At 33.7% G+C, this 9,264-nt stretch overlaps 2 protein-coding genes across 2 annotated transcripts; both read left to right on the forward strand.

Moving 5' to 3' along the window:
• Window positions 1-2,703: 2,703 nt before the first annotated feature.
• Window positions 2,704-5,863, forward strand: LOC130974691 (uncharacterized). The gene is made up of 3 exons (XM_057899549.1): window positions 2,704-3,101; window positions 3,253-3,822; window positions 4,715-5,863. The coding sequence occupies exons 1-3, from the start codon at window positions 2,871-2,873 to the stop codon at window positions 5,861-5,863; spliced, it is 1,950 nt and encodes a 649-aa protein (XP_057755532.1). The 5' UTR covers window positions 2,704-2,870.
• Window positions 5,864-7,009: 1,146 nt separating this feature from the next.
• Window positions 7,010-8,642, forward strand: LOC130973290 (serine carboxypeptidase-like 50). The gene is made up of 2 exons (XM_057897751.1): window positions 7,010-7,027; window positions 7,110-8,642. Exon 2 carries the CDS (start codon window positions 7,133-7,135, stop codon window positions 8,483-8,485), a length of 1,353 nt encoding a protein of 450 aa, XP_057753734.1. The 5' UTR covers window positions 7,010-7,027; window positions 7,110-7,132; the 3' UTR covers window positions 8,486-8,642.
• The last annotated feature ends 622 nt before the right edge of the window (window positions 8,643-9,264 follow it).

Here is a 9,264-nt window from a genome sequence, read left to right on the forward strand (position 1 = left end):
ATTGGACCGAATCGGTTAGTCAAACCGATCTAACTACGAACCGACAATATTAACGGTTTAGTCAAACATGTAAAACCGTTGATAAAAACCGGCTGGTCAGACTGAACCAGGACCCGGCCGGTTTACACGAAAACAGAAGCTCCTCCGTTTCTTTCTCCCTTTCTCCATCTCTTTCTTTCATTCACATTGTGTTTGTTTAGATAGAAAATAGGGAGGATCAAGAAATAGGAGGGAATTGTGAAGTTTCACCCGTTTGGTTTTGAAAGAAAATGTCAAGAGAAATAACAGTGTCAAAAAGTGAAAGGGGCCCACCAAAAAATTTTCTCCCCAACTTAAGTGAGAAACGGAAGAAAAAAATCGTTCCACTCCATAATTCTATAACTTGACCCATTTTTTCCTTCACTTTTCCTTCCAAATAAATAACATAGGTTGGATTTGGTAAAACTTTTAATAATAATAATAAAAGTATTAGAGATTATTCTATAAAAAATTCAAAGTTAAAATCATTTGATATTTTTGTATTTAATATAATTAAAAGATGTGCTATGTAAAAAAAAATATGTTTGTATTAAAAAATATGTATTAAAAGAAAATATTTTAATTTGGATTTATATTAAATATATAATTTTTTTAATACAAACATATTTTTTAAAATAGTACATCTTTTGATTATATTAAATACAAAAATATCAAATAGTTTTAACCTGAATTTCTTGTAAAATAATCTCTAATAATTTTATTGATTATTATTATTATTATTATTATTATTATTATTATTATTATTATTATTATTATTGAGTGACTATATATATATATATATATATATATATATATATATATATATTAATAAAATTATTAAAGATTATTTTACAAGAAATTCAAGATTAAAATCATTTGATATTTTTGTATTTAATATAATCAAAAGATGTACTATTTTAAAAAATATGTTTGTATTAAAAAAAATATGTATTTAATATAAATTTAAATTAAAAAATTTTCTTTTAATACATATTTTTTAATACAAACATATATTTATTTTACATAGGACATCTTTTGATTATATTAAATACAAAAATATCAAATGGTTTTAACTTTGAATTTTTTGTAAAATAATCTCTAATAATAATTATTATTATTATTATTATTATTATATTATTATTATTATTATTATTATTATTATTATTATTATTATTATTGAGTGACTATATATATATATATATATAAGAATTTAATGAATAAATTTATCATTATTTTTGTCCAAAAATACAAAAAAATAGTACAATATTATTGTACAATTAATAATAATAATAATTTTATTTTATTTTGTTTTTGGACGGAAGACTATTATGTTTAACAAAGAGAAACGTTGGGGATTGATTTGTACATTAGTTTTTCTTGGGGACTAAAATGTCAATTTTTAAAAATCTTTGAGACTGATCTGGGTAATTACTCAGCCGAAAAATGAATTGGGAACTGATTTGTATGTCAGAGTAAAACCTTGGGATTGATTTGTGTATTAATTTTTCTTGGGGACTAGAATATTCGATTCTAAAATCTTCGGGGACAGATTTGAATAATTACTCCAAATTTTATTTATTTTCCCACACATATTTCCTGCTATTATATTGCCATTGAAATCCTTATATATTTCTAACTTCTCATCCTAACCTTCACAAATTCTAACACAGTTTTCATATATTTTTTATTTTTCAACCTAATATTCACAAATTTCAACACAAATACATCTCTATCACACATTAGGTATGAACTTCTATCTATTTATATTATTTTTATGTGAGTTATTTTTGTATTTTTTCAGTAGATCTATTATATTTGTTTGTTTTTTTATCTATTCTTTGAAATGTGAAGAGCTTGACCTGGTTTATCAAAACCAATCATAAAATTTTTCTTGCATAAACATTAGTCAAAATTATAATAATATATATATATATATATATATATATATATATATATATATATATATATATATATATATATAATCATAAGAGTAGTTTATTTAAGATATGTGTCCCATTTTTTGTGATCCATAAAAGTGAGTCAATATATATAGGTGGGTAATGGACGTACCGAGTACTAAGTACTAACATTGGATTACATACAAATTTTATTATTGACTAATGATAACTCTATTTGTATTAGTACAATCAAGTAAATATTTGAACTATTAGTCTCTAAAATTTGAATTTGGTAATTGAGTATTTTTAATGATGATGTTTAGAATAAAATAAATTTTTATGATACTTATATAAAATTTTAAAATTAAAAAATAAAAATTTATTTATTATATTTATGTTTATTATGAATTTTTTATTTTAAAATATTATATAAATTTTAAAAATTTAAAAAAATACATTATTCTTCGTTATAAACATATTTATTATAATTTTTATAAATTTTAAAAACTTTTATCAAACACAATTATAATGTTTATGCTTATTAAAAGTTATTTTTAATTTAATTTTACTAAATACAAGTGGTACAACTTTTAAAAAACTATTTTTTAAAAGAGAATTTTCATAAACTACTTTCAAAAAAATAAAAATTTTACCAAACCAAATTATAAATTAATTATCTTTCAATAACTTTTTATCTTATTTTCCTTCTATCCAAACACACCAATAAAAATTAAATTTCACTTCAATTTCTTTCCTTTTTATTTCTTTTCACTCAATTTCACTTCAACACCAGCCTCCACCCCTCCACTCAGTCACTCCTCGTCATCGCCTCTGGTCGTTCCGTCTAGTTCGCGGCCTTTGTTCACGCTTCGGCCTTTATTCGCCCCTGCTCGCCACTTCTGTGGCACTTTACACACACAAATAATCAAAGTCCCTTGACGGCTGGCACCAATCATGGACGAAGACGGGAAACCTCATTCTCCTCCTCAACCTCTTCCCAACGACGACGAACATTCTAGAAGAAACCGCATCGTTGCTAACCTCAAAGACTCTCTCTTGTCTCAGCTCGCTGAATCCAACCCCTCCCTCTCCCTCGAAACACGCCATGTTTCCTCTCTCATTCAGCAGCGTCTCAAGAAGATGTTTCCTTCTTTCCACACCCCCACGCACCCTCCTTATGCACTGGTAGCTCCTTTCCCCTACTTTTCTCCAAATTTTCAATATTTTTTATTTTTCTTATTGAGCGTCTTATTTTCTTTGGAATTTAAACGATCATAATGCATATGCTGTTCTTCTTTCGATTTTAATTTTTCGCCCCCTTTTGTGCTTTTTTTAGATGATACATAGGGCAATATCGGAGCTAAATGAGAATAAAGGGTCCACTGAAAAAGAAATTTCTAACTTCATTGTAAAGAAGTATGAGGATTTGCCATGGGCGCATAAGAAGATTTTGGGTATTCAATTAGAGAAGCTTTGCCAGGAAGAGGAGATTGAGTGTAATGAGGGTGGCAGATATGTTCTACAGGCTGATGGTGATGGAATACATGGTGATCGGAAGGGGAGACAGGAATGTAAGAGTAAGAGGAAGAAGAGAGGAAAGAAGAGAAGTCAGCATAGCATGGATGGAGGTGGAGAGCAAAAGCGGAAAAGAGTAAAAATCTGTGAAGAGGTTGAGAAGAGTGAAAAGCCTATAGAGGGAAGAGATGAGGCACAACATCAGGTTTATGATTTAGGTGATGTTAGGACTGATGAGCCAATTAGTGTGGTGAGATGGACAGAAGAGAAGGGGGAAGAAGCACTTGACCAGTCAGCTGAAAGGATTGGAGAGCAGAATAAATCACAAGGGGCTGGAGTTGTAGAACAATATGTTGAAGCAGAGCCTCTAGTACAGGAGTCACAGGATCAGGTATTGTGGTGTTTCTATCATTCTTGGCATGTGCTGTTGGTACTTGATAGCTATCATTCATGTGGTGGAGCTGTTAGTTGTTAGTGCCATTTTATTGGAGCTCGTTTACTCGTTATATCCAAGAATCTGCTTGATTAGAGAGTTTTAGGAAAGCTTTTTATAAGATAAGTGCCATATTGCTACAATATTGGGATTTGCTATGCTTTCATTCAATCTAGAAAAGTCAAATTATTTAATAATGTGTACTTGGAGTTAATTTGATGACATTTGAAGCTTTCCTATGCAGGACAATATTGGAGAACAATTGGCATTTTCTTTCGTATATATTTGTGCCTTTCTTTCTGTTTTCAATAAAGGGAAGCTTAGTGCTATAAACTTTCCACTCTGCCCAGAGTTCTTGTAAGGGTTGGATCCACTATGTAGATCTGTATTAGGAAGCTTTACCTTGCATATTCGCGAGAGGCTAATTTAACCCTACTCTGGGTCATTTGGTGACAACCCTTGTCCTTTCCTTATCAATATTAGAAAGAAGGGTAAACTACCAAAAATGTCAACATGACAAAAAACTAATTTATCATATGCCTAGCTTTCATGTTATCATTACCTTTCCTTTAATAGGTCAATATAAAAGATTTAATTTCCATACATTTAAAAGTCCTCTTAAACATGTTTATTCATTGATTCCTTATTCTTTTTAAACTTTCATGACAGGAATTTGTTTTATTCTATTTATTTTTTTGCCTACTGACCATCATCCTTTGTTCCTTAAATTATTCAGAGAAATATAATCTTATGCTTATTTTTTGTTCCATGTAACTATGAGTATGATGATATGCTTTTAAAATTTGTTGCCGGGCATGATGATATTCTTTTAAAAATTTGTTGCCAACAGTACTCCATAGTGCACCCAGAAACAATTTGTTCATCCCTCCCAACTGTGCCGAATGTTATTGATTACCAGAAGCCACTTGATCTTCCGAGTTCAGAATGTGTACTGTCAGAAGGACAATTGAAACAACAAATGTCTTCTTTGGATGTTCCTGAACAAAAGCAAGATGGGAACTCAATATCTGGTGATCCTGAGAAGCATTCTCCAAAGCGCCAATGCAGAGGGAGGCACCTGAAATCTATGCCAGTTGCAGACGATCAAGAGGAGTCCTTTTTACCGTTACGTGACCTTATTCTTGATGCACAAAAGCCCAAGGTAAATATTATCGAGAATCGGTGGCAGTCATCTCCTCAAGTTCAAGTTGCAGGTCAAGGAAGGCACAAGGAACCAACAATGTTTAAAAACAAAGCTATGTTAGCTCCTGAGAATGTTCATAATGATCAGCCGCTGCATGGAAATCAAGGATATGAGAATCCAGTGTCGGGGAATGCTGAGCATTGTCCAGCTAAGCGTCCCAGAGGAAGGCCCCGTAAGTCAGAGACTGATGCAAACAACCCAAGGGAGTATAGTCGTGGCAGAGGCAGAGGCACTGGTAGTGGTCTAGGTCTAGGTCTAGGTCGAGGTAGAGGTAGAGGTAGAGGTTGTGGTCGGGGAAGGCCTCGTAAAATAGATCAAGATGCAAACCATTCTGAGCAGCAACTGCAAACGGATGATCAAGATAAGCAGCTACGGAAAGATGATCAAGATCAGCAGAATTCTAGGGGTAGGGGTAGGGGTAGGGGTAGGGGTAGGGGTAGGGGTAGAGGTAGAGGTAGAGGTAGAGGTAGAGGCAAGGGGACTGGTAGGGGGAGAGGGAGGCCTCGGAAAATAAAGCTAGACACGAACACAAACCAATGTGAGGAGCAGTTACAATCACAAGATCATGCTGAAGGTCTGGTTAACTTAGATAATCCGATTGAGGACGATAATCGAAGTTTGCAGCAGAAGCCACAATCAGATGGTCAGCAGCAACAAGAGCAAGATCAAGGTTTGGTTTCAGAATCAAAACCTGAATCAAAAGAGGCCTCTAAACCTGATATCGGATACAAACCAGAGCCCCCGATTGAGACTCAATTACAAGCACCTCAACCTCAGGATAATATGGTCTCTTAAACCTGATCCAAGGCAGCCCTAGCTGGAACCATGGCCATGGACTTTCTCTGACAAGTCTTTCACTTTTGGACCCAACTTAGGCGCATGGAACATGTGAGTGGAAGTTTGGAATATGAAGTTAACTTAGAAGCAATTTTCTTGTGGGATCTGGAGTTTGTCATTCTTGTGGCTGCAGTACATATTTCAATCAGAGTTTATGTAGTATCATAGTTTATTTCAATCATTTTGTTCTTGTTTTTTTGTTTTAACTTATTCGCATGGTGGATTGTTGATTGTTATAGATATTAGATAACTAAACAAAAGTCAATTGTTCGAATTATTATCCTTAGTGCAAATTGATTGATGTGCGTTTTCATGATCATGATATAATTCAAAAAGCAACAGATCTTATGTGCTTGCAGAATATTTATTCTTCAGTATTTCATTTTGGGATAAAGCTACTAACACCTATTTAGGGGTGATAATTGATAGGATAGGATAAGATTTAAGTTCCATTTTATTCTTATTTGTGGATTTAAACCCTCTATTTGAATCTAATTTGCATCTTACACCTCTTAACTTGACCATATTTAATTAAATTTATAAAAAGTAAATGGTTTTTATTCAAACATAATATTTAGTCTTTCATATTTTATAATATTAAATATTATTATGTATTATTAGCAAATTAAATTGGTAGTTCAATGACACTAAGCAGGAAGAGTTGGCCAGATACTAGAATCTGGCCTTACACGCTGTTGACCGGTTGCCAACTCGTTCCGATCGAGTTTGAGCGGAATGAATACCTGTTGGTGTGGGTGGTGCTGGGAACTCTAACCTTATGTTAAACATTCTCCCTTAGGCCTTAACAGATGAAATTGCAGGTGCAGCCTGTGTGGTGGAGATTCTTTTTCTTTTTCTTTGGCAAAATGATGATTTTTATTTTTTACTTCAATTTCTCCCTTTTCTACGTTAATATAGGTTACTTTTAAACTTAAAAAATATTAATGTGTTAAGGTTAATTTAACTTTTATATTTACATGTTTATTGCACGTTGCTAATTGATGATTTGTTTTGAGAAAGAATCTCTCAGGCTGAACACCACCAACAGATAAAGCAGGTTGAAGGACATAAAACAAAGATCTTTTTTACTTTCTTTTGCATAATTGCATCTGATTCTGACACGTAAGTAGATAATCTAGGAGCAGATGCAGATCCATCTATGAAATAGTCAAACAAATAGCCTCTCACTACTCTTTCTGCACAGTTGGAGAGTCGAGCACAAAGCAAATGGAGTCAACTACCCCCTTCTTCTCCATCATCACGACCCTTATCTTCTACTCCTTAGTCTCACTCTCAGCTTCTTCAAATCCAAACAATCCATTCCCAAAAGAAGCTCTTCCTACTAAATCTGGTTACCTCCCAGTAAGTACATCATCTTCCTCTGCTATCTTCTATGCTTTCTATGAAGCTCATAACTCAACTTTACCTCTCTCCCAAACCCCTCTTCTCATTTGGCTCCAAGGTGGCCCCGGATGCTCCTCCATGATTGGCAACTTCTATGAGCTTGGACCATGGACTCTCACTGATGAATCACCCCTTACACTTCACCCTAACCCTGGTGCTTGGAACAGGATCTTTGGCCTCCTCTTTCTTGATAACCCCATTGGTTCTGGATTCAGTGTAGCAGCAACAACACAAGAAATCCCAACTGATCAAGATGGTGTTGCAAAGCATCTCTTTGCTGCTATAACAAGGTTTGTTGAGCTTGATCCTGTTTTCAAGAACCGTCCTATTTATATTACTGGTGAAAGTTATGCTGGGAAGTATGTTCCTGCTATTGGATATTATATATTGAAGGAGAATTCACGGCTCCGCGGTTCTAAGAGAGTGAATTTGGCTGGTTTGGCTATTGGAGATGGGTTGACTGACCCTGTTACACAAGTGGTTACTCATGCTGTTAATGCTTATTATATTGGTTTGATCAATGAGAGGCAGAGGAATGAGTTGGAGAAGGATCAATTGGAAGCGGTTAGTTTAGCGCAGATTGGGAATTGGAGCGCTGCAACTGATGCAAGGAATGTGGTTTTGCGAAAGTTGAGGAATGTAACAGGGTTGGCTACTTTGTTTGATTACACAAGGAAAAAGCCCTATGGCGATGATGTAGTTGATAAATTCTTGAACAATGTGGAAGCTAAGAAGGCCTTAGGGGTGAAGAATGAGTCACTTGTGTTTGAAGGATGCAGCGATGTGGTTGGTGCCGTGTTACATGCTGATGTGATGAAGAGTGTGAAGTACATGGTAGAGGAATTGGTGAGGAACACTAGGGTGTTGTTATATCAAGGTCAGCATGATATTCAGGATGGAGTGGTTCAGGTCGAGGCGTGGGTGAAGACGATGAAGTGGGAAGGGATTGAGGATTTTTTGAATGCAGAGAGGAAGATATGGAAGGTGAACGGAGAGCTTGCTGGCTATGTCCAACAATGGAAGTCACTCACTAATGTTGTGGTGTTAGGGGCAGGGCATCTTTTACCTTCTGATCAACCTGTGACATCTCAAGCAATGATTGAAGATTGGGTCCTTGAAAAAGGTTTATTTCAAAGTTTGCAGCATCATGAAAATGTGTCAAGAAATTCATTGTGATTGAAGTATTGAACCATAAGTGTTGTAATTTTGTTAGCAGGAACTGAACAACTCTTGGTTTAGGGACAACTTCCACTTCTTTATGTACCAATAAAAAAGTTAACTTTGTGATTTAAGTTACCTATTGGAAGTGAATTTCTTGTTGGCTTAGTTATTATTTATGCTTCTATATTAGTCATTTTGCTGAAACAATTCACATTTTCATCCTTAACAACATCGGTAGAAACTGCATGAATATAATTATAAATGGGGAATGTGTGCAACTTATTGTAGCAAAGTTACTGCTCCATATTCTTTGATCGAATTTGGATTGTAACCATTTATGTAGTAGCGCTACATATATATATTCAATTCATTTATGGTTTCATACAAACTTCCCAAGTACTGAGTTGGGTTTTCACAACTTCGTGCAGCATCTCTCAGAGATCTTTAGACACACGCAATTGCACATTTTGTTCAGTGCCAAATTGAGAATATCAAAATTATTCTGCTTGATTGAACTTGCATAAAAGGAAAGTTAACAAACTAGTTAATTTACATTATTTAATTTTTCAAGGTGCGTTTGGTACCAGGGACGAATACAGAAATGATATTATGGGAGCCAAAAACACATATAATATTAAAAATTATGTAAAAAAATTATATAATATAAGATGTATTACAAAAATATACCGACAGAGAATATATTTTAAAGTAAAAAAAATATGTGTATACTTTTTATTAACGAAGTGGTCGAATCTTCGTATCATAAAATTCACCAATAATAGAATTTGTGTCAA

Source organism: Arachis stenosperma, chromosome 4, assembly GCF_014773155.1.
Source record: "Arachis stenosperma cultivar V10309 chromosome 4, arast.V10309.gnm1.PFL2, whole genome shotgun sequence".
Classification (NCBI taxonomy): domain Eukaryota; kingdom Viridiplantae; phylum Streptophyta; class Magnoliopsida; order Fabales; family Fabaceae; genus Arachis; species Arachis stenosperma.

Excerpts from the sequence above, each read along its gene's own strand:
- LOC130974691 (XM_057899549.1), top strand. The coding sequence starts at position 2,871 with ATGGACGAAGACGGGAAACCTCATTCTCCTCCTCAACCTCTTCCCAAC. Across the intron at positions 3,102-3,252 it reads CGCACCCTCCTTATGCACTG|ATGATACATAGGGCAATATC; the intron begins GTAGCTCCTTTC and ends TGCTTTTTTTAG. Across the intron at positions 3,823-4,714 it reads TACAGGAGTCACAGGATCAG|TACTCCATAGTGCACCCAGA; the intron begins GTATTGTGGTGT and ends TGTTGCCAACAG.
- LOC130973290 (XM_057897751.1), top strand. The coding sequence starts at position 7,133 with ATGGAGTCAACTACCCCCTTCTTCTCCATCATCACGACCCTTATCTTC.